This window comes from Podarcis filfolensis (assembly GCF_964270895.1).
Source record: "Podarcis filfolensis genome assembly, chromosome: 9".
Classification (NCBI taxonomy): domain Eukaryota; kingdom Metazoa; phylum Chordata; class Lepidosauria; order Squamata; family Lacertidae; genus Podarcis; species Podarcis filfolensis.
In genome coordinates this window covers 21,724,402-21,752,389 of record NC_139610.1, presented here as the reverse complement: position 1 = coordinate 21,752,389, position 27,988 = coordinate 21,724,402, and the positions used below count along the sequence as shown (strand labels likewise).

Sequence of the window (27,988 nt, the reverse complement as noted above, 5' to 3'; positions counted from 1 at the left end):
GCCAGCACCAGAAATTCAACGGCTGCTTAAAAAACAGGTGTTGTCCAGGAGCCGGTGCCATGCGGACACTGATGGCGCCTCTCCTAGTCCAGCTCAGCTGGGGCCAATGTGGATGGGATTAACGCAGGCTTGGTGGGAATAAAGATATTGAAAACAACCACCACCACCCTGTTCTCATGCGCCTGAGGAGGATAGACAGCTGGAGGGCGTGTGGTGAGGTGGGCGAGAGTCTCTCACTAACAAAAAATGGGGCGTCGTCCACCCCACTTAACTCCAGAACTCGCTCGTGAGGCGGCGTCGCTGCCACGAGCGCTATTAATGACTGACAGCACCGCGGGGGGCCTGAGGGCGGGAAAGGAAAAGGCCGCTTTCCCTCACAACCGCCTCAGTCGAGCCGGGCAGACTGCCTCGGCCTCCTCCCGCCGACGCTTTCCCGCCCTCCCGAGTTGACGACGGGCCCTTTTCCCGGCCAACTTCTCCTCTCCTTCCCGCTATGAAGCCGTGGCTGCTGCTCCTCGGGCTCCTGCTGTTCCACCAAACGCTGCAAAATGGTGAGTCCGCCCGGGTGGTCGCTGTGCGTCTTGCGCGCCCCACCGCCTTCCAACCCTCAGCATCCCTTTCAAAAAACACCCTTTAAGCCCCCCACCCCACCCCATGGCGTGTATCCCGTGCCACGCCACACTTATAAAACTTTTGGGGGGCGAGGGAGAACTGCCGCCTCCCAGTTTCTGCCGCCTTTCCCGCCACTTGGCAGAGCGCCTCCTTCTCCTCCTGGCTAAGCAAGTGTGCCTCAGATTAATGGAGTCCGTTAGCTGCTGCTGCCACCCCTCCTCGCCCCGGGAAAGAATGCTGAGAATTTGGACGTGGGTTTTTTTTATTTTTCTCCACACCCCATTTAGTTACCACAGGACTGTGCTGCTCAGCATGGCTCACATGCATAGCTTTGAAAGCAAACCAACAAACCCCAAAACTTGTTTTTTTAATTAAGGATTTAATATCATGTTACGGGATATCGCATGGTGTTACTTTAATATAATAATGTATTACGGTTTGAACGAAACATCTATTCAAGTTAGATGTAAAATAGGGTAACGGCATAAAGCATCCTGGTAAAATTTGTGATTTTCACCAGTGGAAGACACAATTGATCGTTTGCAAAGCCTGGCACAGTCATGCATTTAAAGCTCCCTGTGAGCATCAAAGGGTCTTGTATCTGATAATTTCATACGAGTTTTAGTACTTGGTTAGGATGCCCCAATGTCCAATCCAGGTAACTTGAGGAAGATTATTTGCCTGTCTGTGATACTTAGTGCAGAAAATATTGTAATGTTGCAAGAAATGTCTACCAAAACTATTTTTTGGGATTAATTTTGAGTTGCAGGACATTAAACTGTTTTGCTGTGGTCATGCTCCGTATCTGATGTGTATTGAGAGAGAGAAAGATTAAATCAGTTTGGTTCTGGGTTCATGTTTGTATTGGAGATGGGTGTCTGAGCTCAGTCTGGTGTTCTAACCATTGCACCACTCCTAGGGGCTGAAGTCTTTTTGCCCCCCCCCAATAAAAAATAATATTTTTAAAATTTATATCCCGCCCATCTTGCTGGGCAGCTTACAACATATATAAAAACACAACAAAACATCAAACATTAAAAAACAAAATATCCAATACGAGCAACAAACAAACAGTCCAATAAATCAATAGAAACCAATAACAACAATAAACAGTTTGCAGTTATACCCAAATTAAAATAACCGCCAACCCCAACTAAACATTTAAGTAATGTCAGTAACTCATAAGTAATTCAAAGAAGAGTTTCCTTGAATAAAAAGTTAACTTCACTGGCCTCAGGTGATTCACGGTTTTGTTCCTGACCTATGTCTGACTCCAGCCCTGACAGCGTTGGACACTTGCTAATTCCATGGCACTACACATGCCTAGCACAGCTCAGTACATATAGGTCTTAGTTAGCTTTTAACACCCCAAGCCTTGATTAAATTCTAACACCTACTAAACCCTGAGATTTAGAAATGTCTAGTAGCCACAAACGCATAGCAACCGGCTTGCTATGAGAAGGTATGGATTACATCAGTGCTTTTTTCGGGGGTGGGGGCAGGGGTACGCATACCCCTAAACATTTTGTGAATCTAAGTTTGGCGTCAGTATTTCAATATGAATAGGAAAATGAGAGTATCCCTAAGCATTTTTTTTAAGAAAAAAAAGCACTGGATTACATCAACTGGGCAACTGCAATGCCCACTACCCTGAAAGATGTATATACTAACGATAGATATGATTTTCTTAATGCTTGCATACTCAGGAAGAAAAAACATTTTTTGCATGAAATTAAACCTTGGTTGGAAAGAGCATGCTGCTTTTGCTGTTGGGTGGGCATGCTACTGTCCCGTCACAGCTGCACTAAAATACTGAATTTCTGTCCTGTTTATCTCCTACTAGGGAACATGCGGGGGAAACTTCATAATGAACCAGGCAGTCCTTCTCAATTGTTTGACTCTAGAGACTAGAATTGGGTGACATATCTACCCTGAGGAAGACCGAATACCTTCTTCAAAATGAACCAGGAAATTCCTTCTCGTTGTCTTTTTAAGAAATGAAACCTCAGAGTCTGGGTCACCTGGTAGCTTGAGGCCCAGTACAGTGGTACCTTGGGTTACATACACTTCAGGTTACACACTCTGCTAACCCAGAAATAGTGCTTCAGGTTAAGAACTTTGTTTCAGGATGAGAACAGAAATCGTGCTCCGGCGGCGCGGCGGCAGCGGGAGGCCCCATTAGCTAAAGTGGTGCTTCAGGTTAAGAACAGTTTCAGATTAAGAACGGACCTCCGGAACAAATTAAGTACTTAACCTGAGGTACCACTGTACAGATGTGCACTCCCACCCTGCTCTGTGGCCCTTGTTCTTAAGTAGATTGTCAAATAGGCATATTTATCCCAGTACAGTATCAAGTGACCAGCAGTACATGAATGAGCTTGCTTAGATCGGTCACTGCAGGTGTAATTTGTGTTTCTGTTCCAAAACACAGTATTTCCCCATGGAATCTGTTTAAAGGCGCTAGCACAAGGATAATACAGTACTAATTAAAAGGGGAATATATCTCTTGGAAAAACATTAGAATTAAGGATTACAAGTAGTTTTACATGAACAAACCAAGTTTAGTTTTCTAGAATTCTAAGCCAACTTCCAAACCTATAATCTCAGCTGTTCTTTCTACAACTGCGTGTTCATCTGAATGCTAACTAAGAGTAGTAGCTTCTGGCAAAGATAATTGATTTTACACAGAAGTGTCATCTTATCCCATGGGAAGACCTAGTAATTGCTTATTTGCATGTGTTAATTTAAATCCATGCAGATTTAAAATTGCTTGTTGGTGAGCATCCTGAACTAACAAAAAATGAACAGGATGTATATACACACAAAAGCCCTCCCTGCTGTCTTGCCCTATTTAAAATAAATTGGTTACAAATGCTAATCCTATGTCAATATTCTGGGTTCCTTTCCATATGTGAGGTGAAAAACCCCTTTCAGGAAATTTTTTTTGTACCCAAAATAGAGCATGATATTTTCTTCTTCTCTCTCGTGATAGCTATTGGTCAGCCTGCAAAGAACAAGCGTCCGAAGGAACCGGGAGAGAACAGGATTAAACCCGCTAACAAAAAAGTAAAACCCAAAACTCCCAAACTAAAGGAGAGAGAATCCACAGATGCTTCTCCAAAAATCCATTCCATAATGACACAGGTGATGGATAAGGGGCGTTTTCAGAAACCTGCTGCTACTCTGAGCCTCTCTGCAGGGCAGAATTTAGAACTGCGGTGTAAAGGAAATAAAATTGAATGGAGCCATCCTTCAGATCACAACAAGGTCAGGTAAGACTTTGAAAGGTGGAAATGAATAAAGTTATGCCCAAACTTTACTGTTGTTGTTTTTTAAATCAATGCAAATGTTGATGTTCCTTTGGTAAAATATATTGGAATGTATAGAGAAGGGGAAAAGATTTCAGACCAGAGGGATTTATGACAGACCATTGCCAATGTTGTTTCCATAGAATTTAACCTAAAACAGAACTCAAGCTAAATAGAGGGGACAGGGGCTTTTGCTCAGATGAAATATCTGGAAACTTCTTTGTTGAAAGAATTGTAGCTGTAGTGTTATCATGTGCATATTTATCATGTGCATATTTAGGACTTCTGAATGGATTTAGGAGTGCAGCGGTAGTCTTGTTTCACACGTGTGGTTTACAGAAATTAGTTTTCTAACTCAGATGTAAGTTTCTTATTGGGTGTGCAGTGGTACCTCGGGTTACAAACACTTTGGTTAAAGACTCTGCTAACCCAGAAGTAGTACCTCGGGTTAAGAACTTTACCTCAGGATGAGAACAGAAATTGTGTGGCAGTGGCAGCGGGAGGCCCCATTAGCTAAAGTGGTACCTCAGGTTAAGAACGGTTTCAGGTTAAGAACGGACCTCCGGAATGAATTAAGTTCGTAACTGTATTCCCATCTGCCCAAGAAATACATAGCAATAAAAGGTAGATGTTATCACAAGAGGAGAATGTTTTGTCAACATTCTAGACTAGATTAGGAAAGTAGTCTTTATTTGTAATTACTTTTAGCTTGCCATATTGCAAACTGTGTGAAGTAAGCTTTTTTCTAGATACATCCTGCACCTGCTGTTTCAAGATCGGGTTTTCTAACAAGAATAGCATACTTAAGATAGAAGTGTAGATGAATTTTAGCTGCATGACAAGGGCCCCTATCTAAGTTTTGTTCCTCACTGTGAACATTTTTTTGGGGGGGGGCGGTGATTCCCTAGGAGAGTCACCAAATTTTAATTACTGTTAGAAATAAATGAATACATTGCTGAATAACAAGATGTGTAAGTCAAACTCTGATATATATGGTTAGCATTATTTGTGTTTATAGTGATTGGTATCTTACATTGGGATAATAATGATTTTAAAAAGCTCATATACCGGTAATTCATTGCCATAGGATGTTGTGGCTTTTGCTACAAGTACCAATTACTCTGAAATGTAGTTTAAATAATGTTATGGAAGAAGTGTTTGAGGTTTTACAGACCTTGGTAGCCAGAAAATGCGAACGCTTTCCAAGATACGACATCCCTCTATCTCTGATGAACTTCCATCACACTCAAGTTAGAAAATACATTAGTTGGCCAGATCCAGTGTAGCATTGCAGTTATTCCAAATGGTCTTGTTTTTATTATGCAGTTAACTGAGCCGCAGCATATCTGACCACTAGATGGCAGATTTCACCAGAAATTTTATTGTCACATTGCCTTGACCAGAGGGAGTTAATAAATAATTATGTAAAGGCAGAACTGACTGTACTTTTAATGTGTTTGTGTAATATTAGACCGAAATGCCAAAATGCCTGACTGTAAAAGTAAGCGAGGTACTTTGACAAACGAAGACCTTTTTTTCCAAGGCGTGATGTCCTGAAAGGATATGGTAAATTTGAAATGAGGACTCTGTAGTATTTTTTAGTACTTCAGTAGTCTCAGCATCTGGTTACCCATTTAAAATACTGAACTTTTAAATGTAGTTTTCTAAGGGTGCTGAGAGTTGTAAGGAAACCCCTATTCCCCTCCCAGAGCTGCAGTTCCCAGAGTGGTTTAACAATCAATCCCTCTCCTCAGGGAACTATTAGAGGAGGAGGAGGACTAATAATAATAATAATAATAATAATAATAATTAGTATTATTTATTTATACACCTCCCATCTTGCTGGGTTTCCCCGTGTTAGTAACCCTGTTAGTCTGCTGCAGCAAAACGTTTTGTGGCATCATAAATGCTAACAAAGTTATAATTGTGAACTAGATATCCTGTATGTTTTTATTAACTTACAAATGCCAGGATCTTTGTCTACGTTACATTGTGAATGGTCACTGTAATTACTTTGCATACATCTAAGCTTCATTGTAATTATCTCCGTGTTTATTTCTGGTACTTCCCTCTGACACCGCTGCTCCTTTTCTCTCTCTCTCTGCACCCCTGTGTACTTTCCAACTCAAGAGGACATTCCACGTACATGATGAAGTAGAATCTGGCCTGCCAAACTTACACCATAATGCTATTGTGAGTTTGGGGGTGGGGTGGAATCTTAACAGAATATCCCACTGTTCAAGGGCTATAATGGCCCTAGGTATGGGTTGAAGACAGGAGTGCCTGGCGTGTTCTGGTCCAAGGGGTCACAAAGAGCCAGACACGACTAAACAACAACAAGGTATGGGTTGTTATTATAAGCAGGGTTTCTGTCACCCAGGGCAAAGACCCAGTTTGTCATCCCCCCCCCACATGTGTTTGCGTACACACACAACTTAACACATTTGTTCATGAAGGACATAGAACATAGTTTGAAAGAGGCTGGAGAAGAAATAATATTTCCAAAATAGTAAAATTGTCTGTGTATGTATCTGGCTTTCATTCAACCTTAAGTAGATCTCAGAGAGCAATAGGTCATTTGAGGAATTCTAAGAAGTATTATGACTGTATGATTTATTATTATTATTATTATTATTATTTATTAATAGTAGTAGTAGTGGTAGTAGAAGAAACTGATAATGATCAGGCACATAATAAAGAGTAAGTCCTATCGAACTCAATGGGACTTACTTCTGAGTAGTAAATGCTTGCAGTTTAAGGCTCTAAATAATAAAATAAAAGAATAAATAGTCCACAAGTTTCCTTAAAAAAATTTTGACGGCTGAACCATTGCAGTTAAATAATTTAAAGTGGATTGGGTACATTTTCCTTCCAAATTACAGGAAGGGATAAATACAAAGTGCTTCGTATGCCAGCATCACATTTCTTTCATTGCAGGTATTTCATTTTTGGTATAAAGAGGACTCAGTTTTTGTAGCTGATTGTATGCAGCAGTGCCCTTTTTATGTATTCATATGATGTAAACATGTATGTTTTCCTTTAGATCCAAACACACACACACAGAGAGAGAGAACACGAATACAAAAGCAAGCAATACGCCAAAGTGCATCTGTTCCCAAAAAGGGAAGGAAGTGGTGTTCTGATCTCTTCACCACTTTTAATTGATCTCTGAGACATTGAAGGAAGCCAAAGAAGAAGAAAGCAACAACACTTCCCCTTTTCAACTTTGCTTGGAGAGGATTTCACCAGGATTTCTCTGTTGCACACAGTTCCAAAAATGGAGAAAGGGGAAGGAGGATCATTTTCCAGGTTTTCCAGCTTCCCCTTGCCAAATAAGCATCCGTCTGGGCCAGCCACAGTAAGAGGAAGCCCACCCCCCCAGCTGTGAGCGAGCCCCTCCATCATAGGCTCAAGTTGCATATACAGGGTATGCTCTCCCTCGTTCCAAGGAAACTAAACTCTGGGTAAGCAGCTAGAACCCCTGGAATCTTGCACGGCTCAGAGATTGGGGTGGCATACAATAATACATTTCTAGCATGAGGAAAGTTGCATCACCAGTGTCTCTTCAATACCTCCACAATTTAATGCAAAATTAAATCTGTGTAAGACATAGTGAATTTTTATTGTAGAAGGGAGCATGTAGTTTCATAGCTGTGAATCACATATTAATGTATATCCTTTGATTTCAAGTGCCATAAATGAAAAGGCGATGACTGAGGCAAAGTGAGTAATGCTTATAGCACTTCCCTGCTCTTCCACTGATGTGCCTAAAGCAACATAGTAAGTGAAAAATAAAGATGGAGGAGAGGAAACTGAGCCCAACAAACGTATAAAATGCCAAAGAGCTGACCATTGCAAGCCCGTAAACATTTAATAGGACTGTAAGCATGTAGTTCATGTTGCTATTATATAACAGGACATACTCACCAAACAACTGAAGACACTACCAAGTATGAAGTACCACGTTCTCAGTTATGGTTGAGTACCACGTTCTCAGTTATGGTTGCAAGTAGCGGTACATATTGAAGTTCTGAAAGAATAGCTTTGCAATCCAACCAGGTGGGTGAATTTTCTCATACAAGATGGAATCTGCTCCCACGTGAGGTGATGGCCACCAACTCAGATGGTTTTAAAAAAGGATTAGACAAATTTATGGGGGATAATGCAATGTTTTGCCTTCACTATTGGAGGCAGTATGCCTCTGAACAGCAGTTTCTGGGAATCAAGAGCAGGAAGAGTGCTGTTGCACTCAGGTCTGTTGTGGGCCAGGAGTCAGCTTCGCCTGCTGAACAGCAGCCTGAAGGGGGAGAAGGAGTGTCCCAGCCTTCAAGGTGGAGAAGGTACTGATGAGAACCATCTGGCTTCAGCCTTCTTAAGCAGAGCTTCCAGCAGCAGTCAGTTGCTGGTAATAATGCTTGTAACTCCTGGCCGTATCTTGCTGATTCTTGCTCTTGACCCCATGATCATCAGATTCCCTGACCCCTGGACCATCTGACCACATGGACTGCTGTTTGCCCAATCCTAGGACTGGACCTGATTTTGGATGCTGACTGCCTCCAGGAAGTACACTTCAGAGGCTCTTCTGGTTGGCTGGCCAGATGCATTCTTGAGGATGACTCACACGGTTGTCATGAAGGCCCATAGCCACTTGTTAAAACTAGTCTGCAAATACTACCTCATGAGGAGGCTGGTAATATGCTGCTACCTTTCCTTCAGCTGGTTCAGCACATTCTGAAGGTCCATAAGTGTGACAAACAGTCTGTGACAGGATACAGCTGGGGGAAATCCCAAGGTGCGTTGTTTTTTGAAAGCGAAGAACAGAAAGACAATGAAAGAGTATCTTCAAGCTTCCATCAGTAACTAGCTATACCACGGTGCACAGGTGATGAATTACTCTTGTACTGGCTTTTTTCAGCTAAATCTTCCTGTCATTTTCTTCATGAGATGCAGATCTCTGGGCACAGAGTATTCAGGTGGTGCTGCAGCCCTTGCAGATAGTTTAGGGGAAGTCTCACTTGGATGATTTGGAACCATGAGAGACTACAGTTTCAGATACTTTGGGCTTTTCATATTTCAGCCTTTAGAATGTTCTTGATTATGATTAATATAGCAATAATTGGTTCCATCTATACTAGGCAAAGAACCTGGTAGAAGGATATCATTGTGATCCTGAACAGGTTTACCAAAGCTGGCATGCCACACTTGATTTTAATTGGCGCTCATCAAGATCACCATTACATTCATCATGAATGATTCCACCTTCAGTTTCATCTTTCCCACAAAAGTGCTCTGAACAGAAGGCAGTCTCCCCCCCCAAAACCCAGAAGCAACACTTAGGATGACCATCTCTTACCATGCTGATGGTGTACATATGGTGTACGTATTTCCTGGCTGTGAGGCGTGAAGGCCGCACATTACAAGGCCCTTTCCACCTGACCTAGGGAGCAGGGCCCATACTCATCCAGCCCTACAAGAGAGACTCCTCATGGGGCTGGAGGAACATCGCCCAGCTGTGAGTGCTGAAGGCCGCTCCCTGCAAGGCTTTTTCCACCTGGCCCTAGGGGGCAGACTCACCCAGCCCTACTATGTTAAATATGCATTCTGTAGTTGACCACCTTTGTAATCTTTTATTTTGAAATACTTTAAGATAATATTTTAGTTTTCTGTTATGTTGCTTTGACTGTATATTTGACTTTTTCAGATTGTTTTATTGATTTATTGATATAATACAGGGGTCAGCAACCTGCGGTCCATGGGCCACAAGTGGCTCACGGGGGTTGTTTAAACGGCCCACGAGACACCCCTAAACCGAGCCACCTGCTCGGTGAGTCCCTGCACGCTGCGCTAAACCGGCGCAGACAGGGACTCACTTCCGTGGCGCCGGAAGTTGTGTCGACGCAGGTGTTGTAAGTCACGTCTGCGCAGATGCAATCCAGCCTATGGAGCGATCTCTGTCGGAGTGAACTGGCCCAGGCGAGGTAAACCTTGCCAACCCCTGATTTAATATGCTGTAAACCGCTGAGATTTTTCTTAAAAATATAAAGTGGTATAGAAAATAAATAAATAAATAAAGCCTTTGCCATTGTTTCCCAAGTCATTCAGAGCTTGCTGTGGTGTTGGGCAGCATTTTGCTGTTGCAAAGAGGTATTAAGCTGATTTGACATCACTACTAGTTCTTCTGCAAGAACTGATGACATGAATAATATATCTGATCTGTTTGCTTCTTTCAGCACTAAGAAATCTCCAAGCTCCCGTATCAAGAATTTCATCACTCATGTTTGTAATAGTACCTTTTCTCCCAGAGTCTGTGAGGGTGAAACCCTTCGTCTCCTTGTAGTTTTGGCTTCATCTCAATCAAGATAGACCGTCATGGGAAACTGCCCTTGACTCGTCGGCTTCTATTTCCTTAGTTATCCTTGTGTTCTTACTTCAGTAACCACTTGCACATACAATTTGTGTGATAATATAGATTGGCAGCATGTGATATTCAACCTGCAAACCAATCATTAGAATCTACCCTTGGCCTTTGCAGAACTGAGTAGCCCTCAGAATCATAAATGCATGATGATACTCAACTATAGGGTGGTTAATATATATTCATCAAGGTTAAACCCTTAAGCATATGATCTGTTAACCTACAAACTCCAAGTTACTGCAGCTACCCTCCTTTCAAGTTGGTATTTGTCAACTTATTTGAAGTGGTGACTATGAGTCTTTGGTCACATCCACAAATCCATTAAAAACACATTTTTATCACTTTTAACAGTCATGCCTTTCTTAAATAATCCCAGGAATTGTAGTTTACTCCTCACAGAGTTACAGTTCGCAGCACTTTAAACTACAGTTCCCAGGATTCTTAGGAGGGAAGCCGTGACTGCTAAAGTGGTATAAGAGTGCTTTTCATGTGTGGTGCGGATGTGGTCTTTATTCTGGGATGTCCTCTTCCACATCTGTCTGTCTAAACTGCAGAGCTATTATTCCAATGGTCGGCTTCAATGTGTGCTACTTCTAACCACTGCTAAAGTGGTATTCAGATGCTGTACTTGCCAGCTTCTGTAGTCATTTGGTGCCCATTTCCTGTAAATAGTGACATTAGTCAAATGAATATGCAAGGGTGTAATATGAATTTGCTTTATGGCATATTTTATCGATATTGAGGATCAATTTTGTTTCCTCCATCTTTATTCTCCATATAAGTGCTACTTCTTTTCTTCTTATTAATGTTCTGTTCATTCAGTCAGTCTTTAGAAGATTAGGTATCACGGACTGCAACTGGAGCAGTTTCTGCCAGTTGCCACATTTTGCATTTCTCTAGCGACATACTTGCATTGAGAAAGAAAGGGATGCGTCTGAAATTTGTGAACCTGTTTTTCAGGATCTACTGTACATATGATGCTTTGATAAATTAAGTGCATCACCAATTAAGGCAATTTTCATGGGCATAGGAAACAGATTAAGGGATATCTCTTATTATTCCAACTTTCTTGGTAAACATGCAAGCTTTTGACTTACAAAGCATTCATTACCAGGAAGCAAGCTTTAGTCAATGGTTTTAGCCAATGACAGAAATGTAAATGTTTGAGAAAGAACTCATAGGTGGTTAATTCTCCATTGTGTATGCCTACTCCTCACTTACTCATGCAAAAGAATAAATGTGTCTCTGGATACATGCTGCTGAACTGCAGAAGGGGAGACTTACGCCCAACTTTATGCCTTCTCAAGGAGGGCAAAGGGTAGTAAGTCCCAAGCAGACAGTATATCCATAATGCCAGCACAGCGGGACCATCTGGTCCTGTGCTGGCCTCCAAGAAGTTCTGAATTGAGCTACTGTCATTTAAAGAGGAGAGCGGGCTAATCAGAAAACAGTTAGCATCCTAGACAGTTGCCGATACAACAGATTAATCAGCAGGGGGTTGCAGGCTGTTTTAATGACCTAAGGAACTAAGATCTCTATTGAAGCTGGCTGTTTGTGTTGATGGATACAAACAAACAAACAAACAACTCAGATACCATTCTGTTTCCTCTTCTCGGACTATTACAGTTCAAACCCTTTGCACCAGAAATTCAAACCATTTTCAGATTAACACTGAAGTCCAATGAACTGGTTTCACAACGATCAACTTGCTGGGACCCTACTTCTAAGTAAATAAGCATAGGATTAGGCTGCACATAATTTAGATATAAGAAGCTGGTAGCTACTGATAGAGTACTTATAGCCAGGGCTGGGGGGGGGGGTTATACTTTGCTTTTAAATGGAAATTTTATACCACAGTAATCTAAATTTTGGGGTGAGAAAACTGAATTCTGCAAGGTGTCTAAATTGTGCATATTAAGTATATTTCCTTGTTTGTTTTGCATAATATCTTAATGCTTCTTCTAATCAGTGGGAGAGAGAACAAACTATGCAGAGGGGCTCTGAAACTCTGGTCCAAACTGGTCCAAACTTTTCATGTACATTTGGCTTCTTTGCTTTCGTCAAGCATGCCTTTCTAGCATATGAGATAGAAACTTGCCTTTAAAAGGGGGTGCTGCTGAAATTTCTATGATTTTTTTAAAGTTTCACCCAACATCACACTCTGTGTTAGCGCAGTGCTTGCCTAAAATTAAAAAAACAACAACACCTAGGCTTTCATGTACAGCACTGATACATCTACATACGAGTTTATCTTGTGCTACTTAATGGGTTCTTACTGGGAACTAACATTTCAAAAAGATATCCCAGGTTGTGTAGGGATTTGGACAATAGAATGTTGGCATTTCCGCAATAGAACTAGCTTTGCTTTGCATGAACTGAATCAGTGCATATGTGGGTGGGAAGGAAACTCTGGAAGAGATTGATTTCTTTCAAAGTCCTAATTATTTAGCTTACTTAGGGATACAATATGGATTTCCTTGGAAAGTTATTTGGTTATTTTGATTGCTGGATGGCTTATATGTAGAGGGTTTGATGGATGGCTTATTGTGTAAAGAGTTGAGCCAATCAAACTGTATGGTTTGCTAATTAATTCTGACCTTAATTTGTCTCATTCAATGGTGCTCTAACGATATTTAGCAGACTGTGATAACTGGGGGAGTCAAAATTGTTCAGGCACAACTGCTTCTCTGTATTAGAGATACTCAGTACAGTATTGAATATCTTACCATTTTCTCTGCAGGCATATATTCCTAAGCTACAATCACATTATTCACTTTTTGGTTAGCTCCCCAAAAGGGGCTCATGCAAAGTATTCGTCCCATGGCTGCTACCAGCCAAGCCCCTTCCTATGAGGTCCAAAGATAAGCAAGAAGCCAAGCAGGATTCACAAGTAAACAGCTGAGGGATTCCTACCCATTTTATTCTTCCTATGTGCTCAATATATAGAGTCACAACTGGGAAAGAGATCCTCTTCTCTTCAAATGACCATATCTAACCCCTCTGCCACACTAAGCACCACACCCTCTCAATTAGCCTTTGGCTAATAAAACCATCTATATACCCTTTGAAATTGTGTATGTGTGTTGAGGGGCAGATTGTTGGTTTTGTTTGTTACTGTGTTGTGCATGGTTGTGCATGGTTGGTTTTTATACTGTAAACTGCCCTGTGATCCTCAGTTAAAGTGCAGTATAGAAATTTGATAAATAGCAGCAGCAGCAATAATAATAATAATAATAATAATAATAATAATAATAGGTTTTTTTAATAGTGCCCAGGGCATATGTCATAGGGCTGCCATATTTTGAAGAGAAAAAAAGAGAGAACACATTTGCCGACTTCTACTTTTAACTATGGATCTCTGTGACGACTCTACCCATTAAAAAGAGGACGTGTCCTGGAAAAAGAGGACATGAAAAACTGAATGCTGCCCTGTGCAATCTTACTGACATCGCCTTTGCTTTCTTATATTGAGTGCCAAGAAACAGAAATAAATTGTCTGGTGGTATTTGTTGCTTTGGTCATGCAAACACTTGCAGAGTATTTATGTTTTGATCAGTGTTAGAAATTAGCCAGGCACCAGACACGTTTTGCTACTGGCGTGGGTCCAGTTACAACTATGTGGAGATTTTTGGGTCACGGTTTAAAAACTCTGCCTTAGTCCATAGTTTGTACCATTACCACTGTGTGTGTGTTTCTCCTTCTTGCATCCTGGTACAAGTGAATTGTTGTAAGAGCAAGCTGCAGTCAAGCAATGTAGAATCGTAGAATTGTAAAATTGGTCCAACTCCCTGGAAAATAGCCATTCCATTGTGGTGGCCGTAACCAAGATTTAAGGTGCACTTGGCATCTAGTTTATATATCTGAGTTTCTAACTGGTTTTGATCCCATAAATCAATATCATCAACAGTATTAACCAGTGACATTTAATTAGGAGCATCTGCGGTGCTGTGTCTCATTCTCTTTACCACACATGATGAGTAAGTGTGCTTGGTCCTTAAATTATGTCATTACTTTGTCGTTATGTTATTCCATCCCATTCATTTCAGTGCAAAGAAAATGCAATACATATGACAGGGGAGGCGGGTAGTAATTATTTCATGTATGGGCCAAAAGCAATACCAACAGTGAATACAGTGATACCTTGGGTTAAGAACTTAATTTGTTCTGGAGGTGCTTTCTTAACCTGAAACTGTTCTTAACCTGAGGTACCACTTTAGCTAATGGGGCCTCCCGCTGCCACCGCGCCACCATTGTGCGATTTCTGTTCTCATCCTGAAGCAAAGTTCTTAACCCGAGGTACTATTTCTGGGTTAGCGGAGTCTGTAACCTGAAGCATCTGTAACCTGAAGCATCTGTAATCTGAGGTACCACTGTATTGATTGTATTTGCTGGATTGATTTCAGTTCTGGACATGGGATGAATAAGTGAACAATGGCAGTTTCTGCTACCATTTCTGTTTCTGTTGGAATTCTCCAAAATCCTTGCCTGGGTGTTTTGTACGGTATATTGAAGTCCAGCAGCAGAGGTTCGCCTGTGCCCACTTCCCTCTGTTGCTGCCAGCATTCAAAACTCCCATTGTTCTCGGCGCATTTTGCGACAGGGAATTTCATTAATGCGAGCAGTTTCTGAGCCCTGAGAGCAGTACTGCACCTAAGATTTCAGATTAAAACTGCCACTGCTGGAACGAAAGGAGGACCTTTTTCTGCCTCCCGACTTCTAGCTACTTTCTGAGGACTGGAGAAGGGACCCTCATAAGAATATTAAGGGGGCAGGCAGGGGAAGTATGGCTTTGTTTTTTGCAGTCTTCAAATGAGAACTAGACCATGTGAAAATTGAACATAAGATTTTAGTCGAAACAAAATAAAAAAATTCCTTCCAGTAGCACCTTAGAGAGCAACTAAGTTTGTATCTGAAGTTTGTATCTGACCAACCTAGTTGGTCTCTAAGGTGCTACTGGAAGGAATTTTTTTTATTTTGTTTTGACTACAGCAGACCAACACAGCTACCTACCTGTACAGTGGTACCTCGCAAGACGAATGCCTCGTAAGACAAAAAACTCGCAAGACGAAAGAGTTTTTCGTTTTTAGAGTTGCTTCGCAAGATGAATTTCCCTATGGGCTTGCTTCGCAAGATGGAAACGTCTTGCGAGTTTGTTTCCTTTTTCTTAAAACCGTTAATACCCAGGGTGCATTGCTTGAAGAGGTGCAGTTCCGTGCTTCGCAAGACGAAAAATTCGCAAGACGAAAAAACTCGCAGAACGAATTAATTTCGTCTTGCGAGGCACCACTGTATAAGATTTTAGCTGCAGTTCATTCATTTTCAGTTTCTTGTTATAAAAAAAGTATGCCTAGACATTCCATTGTTGCGCCCATAACCTAGGTTTAAGGTGCCATTTTGCTCCTGGCTTTCATATCTCAGTTTCTAACACTGGTTGCTGATATCTTGAAGAGAAGGAACATGGGCTCCAAGTCCCCATCTCCACTTCCCCCTGCTGCAGCCTTGGTGGTGGCTCTTGCTCCTGGTGCACCTTTTGCACAGCGGGTAGAAGATCCCTGTCACTGGCGCCATTAGGCCATTACGGGCCGAGTTCAGACCATCATTCTGAACTATGGTTAACCAGACCTTGATTTATAAACCTTCACTTGGCGTGTCATGTGAACCCGCCACTAGCATGTTGCCCCAATAAACTTTGCCATGAACTAATTCAGTTCTTGGACTGAAATGGTCCTCCATAACCTTTGACTTTGTGCTTTCTCTTTGTCCTTGCTAGCATCAGGCAACATGACAGATATGGGCAGCTGATTCTGGCAAATGCCACTGCAGCGGACACTGGTCAATACAGCTGCTGGCTCCTGCAATGCAGTGGCTACAATTGCAAGAAGGATGAGACCAAAACGGGCTCAACGTACATCTTTTTTGCAGGTAATGGAATGGCTCATTGCTTCCAGAGGTAGAAAGGTCCTTCCTTAATGCTATCTTTTTTTTATCTTTGCACTTCACGGTATCCCTGTATCAAGTGGGCCGCAAGTGTTTCTGATAGTGCAGATTATACCCTCTTTTGTGCTCATTAGTTACATGCTCATTTTTCAAAGCAGTTCATTTTTTAGCACTGCTGTATTTGGGTTTGCTTATGCAATCAGTCATTGTCTTTTGGTGATACATTATCTTATTTAAGCTTCTTGTTTACACTGAAAATATTTTATTGGAGATCAAAGCAAGTTAAAAAAGAGGAATGGTTAATTAGTGCCTGCTGTCTGTTTTGTAGAGAAAATTTACAGTCAGCCACATTATGGTTATTTAAGGTGTGCAGTGGTGGATGAAGTTAAAAAGTCACTGCATGCACATCATCCCTTAATGCAGCCTTCCTCAAGCTGTAAGTTTTTGACTAATTTCCTCACCACTGGATGTGCTGCTTGGAGCTGATGAGACATCTGACAGGTACCAGGTTGGGGGGTAGGTGTCCCTAATGAATAAGCAAGATAAGGAGCAATAATGTGAGGTGAAAATGCACTGCGTAAAGAGCGGTGATTGAACTAGGATACCAGGTCTACAAATCATGATTGGTACAGATATGGGGCCGTGGGTGGTGCTGCGGTCTAAACCACTGAGCCTCTTGGGCTTGCTGATCACAAGAATGGCAATTCGAATCTGCGGGATGGAGTGATCTCCCGTTGCTCTGTCAAAGCTCCTGCCAACCTAGCAGTTTAAAAGCATGCCACTGCAAGTGGATAAATAGGTACCACAGCAGTGGGAAGGTAAACAGCATTTCCGTGCACTCTGGCACTCATCATAGTCTCCCGCTGCACCAGAAGTGGTTTATTCATGTTGGCCATATGACCTGGAAAAGCAGTCTGCGGACAGACGCCAGCTCCCTCGGCCTGAAAGCAGAAATGAGCGCCGCACCCCATAGACTTAACCGTCCAGGGGTCCTTTACCTTTTACCAGTACGGATTCTGTAGAGGATTCTAGGTGGTGAAGTTAGTACAACAGCTCAGTTTGAAAAGATCTGGTTATTTTAAAAATTCAGAAATGCAGTCACCATTCTGAGACTTATGCTGGACGATCCAAATATGCTGTTAGGATTCTTTTAAAACTGCATGCAGTGTGTTATGGAGGCTGCATTCGCAGTCTGAGAGGCCCTGCTGAGCACATGGCCACATTCAATAAAGGCTTAGTGATTTGGGGCTTAGTGTTTAAATTCAATTGCTAAGTATTTGAAATCACAACTGAAAATGTAATTCTTGCAGAGGTACTATGGTTGCCTCTCTCAGTAGGTCAGGCTTGGATAACTTGTTATCCACTTTTCATGTATGCCAGTCTTCATGTGACTTTGGGGTGTGTGTTTCACAAGGCTCACTAGTCTCCCAAGAGTGGTTTGTTTACCCCTGAGATAGATCGGGCATTTGTTTACAGGGGACATGCAAATTAGAGATGCATTGAAGCCATTATATATTTAAATTAGTTCATTCATTTTCTTTTAGAAAACTACTCTTAAAGGTAATGTTATTGTTGGTAAAAATCAGATTTCTGCTAATAAACCATTTCTCCCATTTATTGATGTTTTGCTATGGTGCTGGTTAAAATGGTAATGACTGGTGCGTGATTAATATCCATTGCCTTGCTTCTTCCTACAGATAAAGGGGAGCTCTTCGTTCCTTCTGCCAGTTATTTTGAAGTTGTCTACCTCAACCCAGATAAGCCAGCGGTAGTTCCTTGCCGAGTGACCAGCCCATCAGTGAAAGTCTCATTGCACCAGGAGTTCCCAGCCGAAGAAATCCAAGTGGATGGAACCAACATTATTTATGACGTGAAGAAGGGTTTTATCTATAAGCATCCAACATCCGATCACAAGGGAGTGGTTTACTGCAGAGCAGAATCGTGGGGAGCACCTCAGATTTCCATCAAGTACCAGTTGCTTTATGTGGAAGGTAAAAAAACTAACCGAATGGCTCAGGCTAACATCAAAGCAAGTTCTACTGTACACTCTCGCAGTGCTTTAAACTGGCCCTGAGTAATTTCCCACACAAGTTAACACAGTGGTGATCTGTGTTTATGGTGATGTGGGTGGCGCTGTGGTCTTCTGCCAACCTAGCAGTTCGAAAGCATGCCAGTGCAAGTAGATAAATAGGTACCACTGCGGCGGGAAGGTAAATGGCGCTGGTTTCCATCACAGTGTTCTGTTGCACCAGAAGCAGTTTCATCAATGCTGGCCACATGACCCAGAAAGCTGTCTGTGGACAAATGCCGGTTCGCTTGGCCTGAAAGCGAGATGAGCACCACAACACCATAGTCACCTTTGACTGGACTTTTAACCATCCAGGGGTCCTTTACCTTTGCTTTACCTTATGGTGAACTACCTAGGTACTCAGGTTTATACTGAACTACTCAGGCTACTTCACCACAAGCAAAACACATTCAAATGTGTTTTCTGAAGTCAGCCAAGTAAAATTATCAGCATAGTGAAACTTTCCAAACCTCGAGTGTATATCTGTTTTGAAACTGAGGTGGAAGATAGCAGTTCTCTGTTATCTTTACGCAATACCTACATTTTCCACAAGCTATATTAAAGAAAACTTAAAACCAAGGGAAGCCTTAGAATACTACAGTAATATATCTGCACCAACAAATAATTTTGCCCCCAAACAGCAGTTGCAGCTAATTTGTGAGCAAATTACAAGAGAGTTGTGTGTCTGTTGGGTGGGGTTGAGCAATAATGAATTAAAAATTGACTTTGAGTAGAATTTTAAATTGTCAATATTTTTTTCTACTCCCTGCGTAAATGTTGTTGACAGTAACTTGAATGCAACTATTAGCAGCTGGTGATCTTGGTTTCCATGTTGTGGAATTTTCACTTGCTGATTTCTACAAGTCAAGCTGGTCCATCTGCAACCTGGTAGGCTATTAAAAATGTGGAATCACTTTTTATTGTCTCTCACCCATCTCTTTGAACCAGTCCCTAGTGGCCCGCCTTCAACTACAATCAAAGCATCATCCAGTACAGCAGAAGGTGGTGATGATATCAGTGTTCTGTGCACAGTTTTGGGGGAGCCAGATGTAGAAGTGGAGTTTAATTGGATATATCCAGGGCAAAAGGTAAACTGCTGCTTGTTTTCTTATTTCTCTAAAAAAAAACCAAAATAGAAAATGACATGAATAGCATGAAATTTTGGAAGGCATGAAAACAAAGCTTATTCGCTACAAAGTTGCTGAAGTCTTGAGAACGATGCGGGCAGAGGGTAATGTTGACTGGTAATCTGTTTTTTTTTTCCCCTGCCACTTTTAGCTTGGAAAGATTATACACAAAGGCCTGATTTGGCCCAAAATTGGCCATCCATATTTTGGATAAGTCTATGCCCCAAAAGCCTAACAAAAGGACTACTATAAAGTTATCTACATGAGTAGACACAAGGGGACGTGGGTGGCGCTGTGGTCTAAACCACAGAGCCTAGGGCTTGCTGATTGGAAGGTTGGCGGTTCAAATCCCCGCAATGGGGTGAGCTCCTGTTGCTTGGTCCCAGCTCCTGCCAACCTAGCAGTTTGAAAGCACATCCAAGTGCAAGTAGATAAATAGGTACCGCTCCGACGGGAAGGTAAATTGTGTTTCTATTTGCTGCTCTGGTTCGCCAGAAGCGGCTTAGTCATGCTGGCCACATGAACCAGAAAAACTGTCTGCGGACAAACGTCGGCTCCCTCGGCCAATAAAGCAAGATGAGCACCGCAACCCCCGAGTCGTCTGCGACTAGACCTAACGGTCAGGGGTCCCTTTACCTTTTACATGAGTAGATAAGGAATATGCTTTACAGAGCGCACTTATCATTATAATCTATCACAACATTTTTCTACTAGGACATCCTGATAAAATTTTGAGGGTTATTTCCCTTCTGCACTTTGATTCTTCACCACTAGATTTTAGAAAATCAAGTTATATTCACCTACTATTCTGTAGAACAGTAATTGACCCTTTCGAGTTTCCTTTTATTTTTCAATATATTATTGTAAATTCACAGGTTAATATGATTGTGAAGCTGCTGGTATACGCAGTTATTACAGCAACACAAACTCTCATCCTGTCTCAAAGCACAACCCATGCCATCAGTTTAGCAATATGTGGCTACTAAAATTGATTAGTAACACAATAACATTGATTTGTGGACATTTCCTTTATTTTGTGTGGTGATAGTGGGCATTAGGATAAAATGCAATTTGTTCCAAAGCCTCTTTCTGGTTCTGAGAGGTGGTAGAGTCAGTTGTGCCTTTGCAATATGGTGCTTGGATATTTTGAATATTTTTACAACTGTGTCTGAAGTGGCACAGTTCTGCCCCATGATCTCTCATGCAGAAATCCCACTAAAACCACTTTAACTCTTGACAAAACAGATGGCAGGACTACATACCAAATATCTGAAGTTCCACCCACTGCATGGATTCAATTAACTTTTCAAAGGTGGTATTTAAAAGACTTACATCTTTACATCCTTGATCACCTTACACTGGTGAGTCCCAGACTCGACTATATACCAAGTACCTGAACTGAAAAGAAATCATAGGACCAGTTTTCCCAAAGGTTTTTAAACTAGACAAAATACAATTAAGGAAGTATGGAGGATGTTGTAGTAAGGCTGTAATCTGCTGCCACACTCTGTTGGCCTTACTTCCAGTTAAACGTGCCTAGCTAGGATTTGGCTGCATGTCACATATAGGTGCTAAAATTCCCCAGTAAGTAATCTTCATCTGGCATGAATACAAAGAGAGGCCAGCCTTAAATGGTCATGTTTCCCCTTCAGATTAAAAGGGCAGAAACAAACAAGACAGCCCTAGAAGCAGCAAACACATCTTTCATTGTATGGGAACAGCTGGGATTCTTATTGTAAAACCAGCAGCCTCTGCATCTTCCGCAATAGCTCTGCTATTCAGATTAAAACTCCTACGCTAGGAAGTAAACTACTGTTAATAAAATTAAGTACTGTGTTTACAGAAATGCTTCTGATTACTATCTCATGTTAAGTGTTTTCCAATCATTAGTATGAAAGGCCTGTGGTTATCCAAGACTCTTGGAGGCTGATCGACAGAGGAATTGGTCACACCACGAGAATTTCCGAGAGCCTTATTACCGTTGAAGATTTTGAGACCATTGATGGTGGAAACTATATTTGTATAGCTCAGAACCTTCGAGGACAGACCACAGTAGCTGCCTATGTTGAACTCATCTGACATATTGAGCTCTCGGACAAGACGGAACAGGAAATGTATTGCTGGACTGCTTCTGGCTAGCTTTGCCTTCAGAACTTGAGATAAGTGGAAACAAATCTTAATATAATTCATTCTTACTTTAGAGCAACACAAATGCAAGCATGTGGTTGTAAATGAGGGTTATTGTGCAAGTGTAGCACAAGGGCTTAGAAACCGAACCAGGAACTAGAATATCCATCACCCAGTGTTGCCTCTCCCACTCAAAGTGGCCTTAGAGAAATGACCATCCTATCTTCATTATGGAAACACTGAATTACCACACAGGGTTGGTTGCAAAAGGGTGCTAAAATAAGTCTCCATCACATTCCGAACACTAAAGCACTATATAAATGCTAAGCATTAAATATGACTCAAGTCACTTTTTAGGAAATATACATTTCAAAGCCATAATCTCACAATATTCTTTTGTCATTAGGAGATAAAAGCTAGCTAAGTTAACATTAAAATTAGCCTTGCGCTTTAATTTGCACACATGAAAAGTAAATATCACTTGTAACATAGATGCACATGTCTCCTGGTAGCTTGGAATGTAATGCTTAGTTTGCTCTGTAAAATTTATTCCCCCTGCAGAATTAGTCATTGTAAGTTTTGTAGAAATTGCAGTACAATATATGTGTTTTAATATGCCATCTTTAGGTATAATAGACAGCTGCAGCCTGAATGGTTGATGTTGTTGTCATTTGTAAAATACGTATCAAACAAATAAAATACTCTGCAAGTTTTAAGCATTTGTAGATTTAATATTAAAAGTAGTTTGCTTATATTTATACAGTAGTACCTCGGGTTAAGTACTTAATTTTGGAGTTCCGGAGGTCCGTTTTTAACCTGAAACTGTTAACCTGAAGCACTACGTTAGCTAATGGGGCCTCCTGCTGCTGCCACGCCGCTGGAGCACGATTTCTGTTCTCATCCTGAAGCAAAGTTCTTAACCCGAAGTACTATTTCTGGGTTAGCGGAGTCTGTAACCTGAAGCGTATGTAACCCGAGGTACCACTGTATAGGGGACATGACTTACTGCATGTTACTCAGCTGTTTACGTAGTAGAAGGATCCAGTTTTAGTGTTCAGTGTGAAGGTCTTTTGCTGATCACACCAAGCACTAAAAGAATTCTAAGCAAGTGTAGAATTCAAATTGAATTCAAATCATTTCTATTGGTAACTGCATTTAGAATTAAGCACTCATCCAGCCTCTGTAGAAGGGAAACAAAAACAACATCTTTTAATAAATTAAGTTTCATCCTCTAATGCAGCTGTAAGTTTTGAGCAATACATAATGCTGGATGATTCGACAAAACACCACTTTCTGTGGCAGCTTATTCAATCTTATTATTACTGTGTGCAAGGTCATCTAAAACAGAAGCCTCTTCTGTATAAATGGCTCAGAATGTGGATGTTATGCTTATAACTGTAAAATTATCTCTTTAGCCTCAGTATTTTTGCTTTTATGTCTAAACAGGCAAGAGTCTTGAACCAGTAAAAAAAATTTATTTTAATTTTCAACACTCAAGTACATATAATCAAATATGACCTTGCCAAAGAAATAAATTGCTCCAAGTCATACTTTTAAGCCAAGTTTCAGCCTATAGCAGATTTTCATAGTTATATAAATCAATCTCTGAACAACAGTTAATTTAGAAGTGCTGATATCTCTAGCTACATAACAGTGCCATAAATGGGTTTGGGCAGGCAAAATGCTTCACAGGGGAGGCACACTTTACACAATGTAAAATTAAAATAATTCATCCTTGAATTTTTCATATTACAGAGTAATATTTCAGTCAGTAATAACTAAAACCTTCTGCTGTTGAAGCCAATGTTTCTGCACCCTAAACAAAACATTTGGTTTGATACTTTGTTTTCCAAGTTTATTAACGTTTTTCCCAGTGCTCCTTCGGTTTTATGGAAGGGGACAAGGATATCTCAAGACCTAGCTCTCAAATTGTCAACATCTTTGCTACAAACCACTATGGGTTGAATCCAATGCTGTCATTGCATGCGTGGGTCAGTCTTCACTTGTGCGACATGCCTTCCCTTTCCACTCCTGTACCCTGCATCCCTCTGTGCCCCCAGAAAATCTGCTCCAGAGTGCCTCCAACCCTCAAGCAGATTGAGGGTACTGGGGGGCAGCAGTGGAAAGGAGAGGATGGGCAAGCCCAGTTGCAAAAGTGGGAGTCTCTCACTTGTACTACTGTCATATCAGCTACAACCCTATGATTTCATCAGGCTTTGATTAACAAGTTGATTATTCAACAGCAATGACGGTACCAGTGCGTCTTGGATGTGTGAGTGATGACTACATAACCAAGCCATAGCACTTAACAGTCCCATCTAGATCTGATAGCAGAGATAGTGTTTAACCATAATAAAAAATGCGTTTGTACATACAAGAATACATGTTGAACAGGTCATTAACAGGAGCGGACATGCAGTGAGTCATCTTCAGATTTGTAATGCAGCACTGAATGTTGCCTATGACACAGACATCTTCAACCTATCATGTCAGCAAAATAATCAGTTTTTGTTTTTTCTGATTCCTGAAAATCTCATGCTAAATGAAATGGGGGAATGCAGAGTCTTGCAGCCAGTTGGTTAAAGTGCACATCGACAAGTTATCAGTTCGGGATGTTTGTTCTTCGCAATGCAAGGAAGTGCTACTGGCAGCTGTACACAATGGCTGTGTTCATACAACATGCTAAGCTGAACCCTTGGCTAGGCAAAACTGAATGAACATGTGGGCTCTTAGGGAGGAGCTTCTAGCTATTCAGCTCCTCTCTGGGAGCCTGCACATTTGCTGTTTGGCTTAGTACATTATGTGAACACAACCAATCCTACTGTTCTATCCTAATAATAGCATCTGAATATATATATATATATATATATATATATATATATATATATATATATATATATATTTTTCCTTTAGTGTGAAATCCTGCGATCTCAAGTCAAATCAGACCATTATTCTCCACAGCTGTTGTCACCCTGGAAAGGGCTGCACGTCTGAACTATCTACCACCAGATATCTAAAAAAAGGAGTGGGAAGAACATTTAACTAGGTGAGAAAAGAAACCCCGTTCTTATATAGTTACCTAGGGGAAGCTTAAAAATATTTTGAATGATATTTTGTGGTATGAGAGGTTATCAGTCTCGTCGTAAATTCCACTATGCAAGTAGGCAGACAATGACAAAAATCAAATAAAAATCTCATCCTTTGACTAAACTGAAGCAGAGAGATAAGGAAAAACGTAGAGCACAAGTGGCAGCTTTTCCTTAGTCCCAGAGAAGGGAAAAATCTATGATGAAACATGCATAATGGCAATATTTTATTTATGAAGTACATGTCACTTTATTCTTCAGCTTTCGTCCTTTATAATATACATAGCAAAGGTGGCTGCATCACACACACATAACACACTCACCGTGTGATACATCCAATTCACTCATGCCACACTCGGCGTCTCAAGGTGTCTATAATAAGGAACGTATTAAAGGTTGTGATCTTTTATTTATAAGCCCCTGAGCATATTTTTTTTCTCCCTAGAGTTAGGTGAAAAAAGGCAAAAAACCGAACAAGACTTTCCTTGCTCTTTTAAGTGCTTTGTGCAACAATGTTCAGAGAAGTTATCACTGAAGTCTTTTTGTATTCTTTTAATAAGGAGATGCACTGTTTTGAGTTCTAGCCATGAACTCCCATTACGTTACAGTCATTTCCAGTTATATTTCAATCACGCGCAGCTAATATAGCTCTTTGCTCCCTCGATCCATGTTTTTTAGTTCTGCAGACGAAAAATGAAATGCCTGTATGGAGAGTGTCTCTTCGTTCAGTGGTGTCATCTAGGCGACACCGTCGGGCTGGAGAAGGAGCCTGAATTCCTTGGTGATTGAAAAGGCATTGGTGGAGTACTGGGGGACAGTTTTCTCGGGCTGCACAGGTCTCCATTGTGTAGCTTCCACAGAAGTTCTTCATTTTCCATTGACAAGCGCTTATTTACCTTTGATTCTTTCTCCAGAGACTCTTGCAAAACTGCCTGTTCGGTGGAAAGTTGCCTGTTATGAGAGAGAGAGAGAGAAAGCAGACGGTTACTGTCTAGGTTGGACTAGCAACAATACGCTGCAAGTGTACCCTCTTTCCCCAAAGGTGTTTCTGTTCAGGATTTCAGGTAGCTACAGCCTTCCCCAGGGTTAACAGACATGGTTGCTGAATTTAATCTCCCACCAGTCCCAGCCAACATAGCCAATGATTGGTGGTGATGAGGATTGCAGCACAGCTCTCCTAATCTCTGATGTTGTTTTTTCTCCCATCCAACAGTTAGAATTCTGTGGTTCTTAAGGGCAGTTTCCCTGGGCTGTTTGGAGGTTGCTTTTTGCTCTCTTTGGTTTACGTTTTGTATTTCTGCACACCTGAGAGTTCACTTGTGTGTGCAGGTAACTTGCTTCCTCCTTAGTGGTTTTGTTGTGGCTCCAGTCCTGTCAGCACTCAACCTCGAGCTAGAGGGGGAATGATCACGTGACCACATTGTGGTTTGCCAGTCAGCTGCTTGTGGTGCAAGGAAACTCTGTGGACAGGGACCGGAGTAACAAACTGCAGAGCTTGCCTGCTCTACATCCTTGCCCTTAAGAGATGGTAGCCCGGTAATCCTACAGAAGGGCAAAGCCAAGCCACTTTCCTCGCATAGGATTTAACAGTAGGGACTGAGCTTCCTGCTGCAAGGAGTGGAGAGCAAACTTCTTGAAGGCAAAATACATGGCAAAAGGAGAAAGAGTAGTTATTTGATCCTCCTTTTTAAAAGCTAAACTCTTCCACGATTCAGAAAAAGTTACCACCAAGGACATAAGAGGTCTGAGCAAGTACTTTCACAAATCCAGCATAGTTTAAATATAAAGAGCTTAAGGAGGCTGCTTTCTCTACTGCAGGGACACAGAACCTCAGCCATTGACCAAGTAGTACTAATTCTCTATGCAGTGGCTCTCCAAAGCTGCTTGTACATTAACTGTTCTTAGGCAAGCCCCTCTGAAACTATTAAGAAATTGTGCTAACTAGGTAAGTCCGCATTCAAATGCTGTGTTGGACTGTGCTTTTGTTCCTTTTACTGCAGGCACGCTCCACCTACAATAGGCTCAAGGTAGCTTGCAGTATATACTATTTCACTTGAGTTCTCTCTACTTTCTAAATCCCGCCCCCCCCCCCAAACAGAGAATTATGGCAGCTGTTAAACTACAAGAGCAACTCAAACAAGTATTTTAGAGTTACCTGGAAAGCTCCATGTGTTTGTCCATCCGGGCTTTTAATTCTTCATTCTCCTGCTGAAGTTTTCTCATTTTCTCCACTAAGGCTGCATTGTTCTCCACCTTGAACAAATGTGCAAATTTAATGTGTGGTGGGGAAGGGGAGCGGCCAATTTATTTTAGATGAAGCCAGGTTGTTCTATTGTGCCAATTCATTAAAATAACATCTCAAAATCTACCACAAACATTATTATTATTCTTTAAAAACCTTGCTATTACAGCTCCAGAGCTGAAGCATAAATTCTCTACTACCAACTTGTAAAATGCCTCCTTCACCCTGCACTAATCTAGTCTGTCTTGTTAAAACTAGTAAGAAGCACCTTATAATTGAAAGAAAAAGGGGAGAGTCTTCCAGTTTCTTTTGTTCAGCATCCTTATGTTTCTGGATGCACAATCTGGATTTATGGCCAGCGTATTGTGTTTAGGTTTAAGAATTAAATGCTGTGGAATTAATGATCAAGGGCAGTATAAAAATCTCTAAAATTATAAATACTATTTAGCCCTGCTCCCTGTCCCTTGGATTTATAATCTGTTCCTCTGTGCGCTCTGGAGACGAGAGGCCTAACTTACTTATTTACATGTGCTCTGAGACCAGTATATCATCTCAGAAACAATGGCACCCACTGTCCTGGGATCTCAATGTCCCCGATTATTATGATGTTTGCCCAACCTTACTGCTGCCATTTAGATGACACACCCTGCTGGCTCCTCCTGCCTCTGGCACAGCGAAAGGTTTCCAGAATTTGTCACACTTTAAAAAGCATGTAAAAGAGGGAGGCACGCATCTCTCTGTCTCTGAAACCACCATTCTCAGAGTTTCCTGTATGGGGTCCCTGCTCAGAATATTGTTTATTCTGCTCTGCATCTGCATTACTCCAGCAGATATTGAGCAGAGAAACAGAAGTTTGCATAAACACCCTCAATTTACATTCTCTTTCCACATCAACAGAGCAGAATTGTTATACCATGTACCTGGATTTATACAGAATGTTTTAAATGTTCAGTATTTTAAGTGTGCAAAGGGCCCCCTATATTATTTCAGTAACCCTTACAAAAGTTCATGATATACTGTCTATATATGACAGATGGGAAGGGCTGAGACGGAGAGAATGATGGAC

The 27,988-nt window shown here is 41.3% G+C and overlaps 2 protein-coding genes across 12 annotated transcripts in view; one reads left to right on the top strand and one right to left on the bottom strand.

The window, feature by feature from the left end:
- The first annotated feature begins 16 nt into the window (after positions 1-16).
- On the top strand, positions 17-22,310 carry PDGFRL (platelet derived growth factor receptor like). 3 transcript variants are annotated; one of them, XM_083630701.1, is made up of 6 exons: positions 17-551; positions 3,605-3,884; positions 16,106-16,257; positions 17,970-18,263; positions 19,289-19,428; positions 21,358-22,310. In XM_083630701.1, exons 1-6 carry the CDS (start codon positions 494-496, stop codon positions 21,544-21,546), a joined length of 1,113 nt encoding a protein of 370 aa, XP_083486827.1. In that variant the 5' UTR covers positions 17-493; the 3' UTR covers positions 21,547-22,310. The 3 variants fall into 3 exon arrangements, with proteins under 3 accessions (XP_083486827.1, XP_083486828.1, XP_083486829.1); XM_083630702.1 differs by lacking the exon at positions 17-551 and adding an exon at positions 757-863; XM_083630703.1 differs by lacking the exon at positions 17-551 and adding an exon at positions 783-1,118 and having other exon boundaries at positions 2,886-3,884.
- Positions 22,311-23,049: 739 nt separating this feature from the next.
- MTUS1 (microtubule associated scaffold protein 1) overlaps positions 23,050-27,988 on the bottom strand; it is a 107,779-nt gene continuing 102,840 nt past the window's right edge. For all 9 annotated transcript variants that reach the window (XM_083630135.1, XM_083630132.1, XM_083630137.1 and 6 more), the window contains 2 exons: positions 26,836-26,933; positions 23,050-25,631 (listed from right to left, as the gene is read on the bottom strand). In XM_083630135.1, the coding sequence (XP_083486261.1) occupies positions 25,415-25,631; positions 26,836-26,933 (315 nt within the window). In that variant the 3' untranslated portion in view covers positions 23,050-25,414. The remainder of the gene's footprint in view (positions 25,632-26,835; positions 26,934-27,988) is intronic.

Coding starts and splice junctions, on each gene's coding strand:
- PDGFRL (XM_083630703.1), top strand. CDS start 3,484: ATGCTAATCCTATGTCAATATTCTGGGTTCCTTTCCATATGTGAGGTG. Junction 18,264..19,288: donor CCAGTTGCTTTATGTGGAAG/GTAAAAAAACTA, acceptor TCTTTGAACCAG/TCCCTAGTGGCCCGCCTTCA. Junction 19,429..21,357: donor GGATATATCCAGGGCAAAAG/GTAAACTGCTGC, acceptor TCCAATCATTAG/TATGAAAGGCCTGTGGTTAT.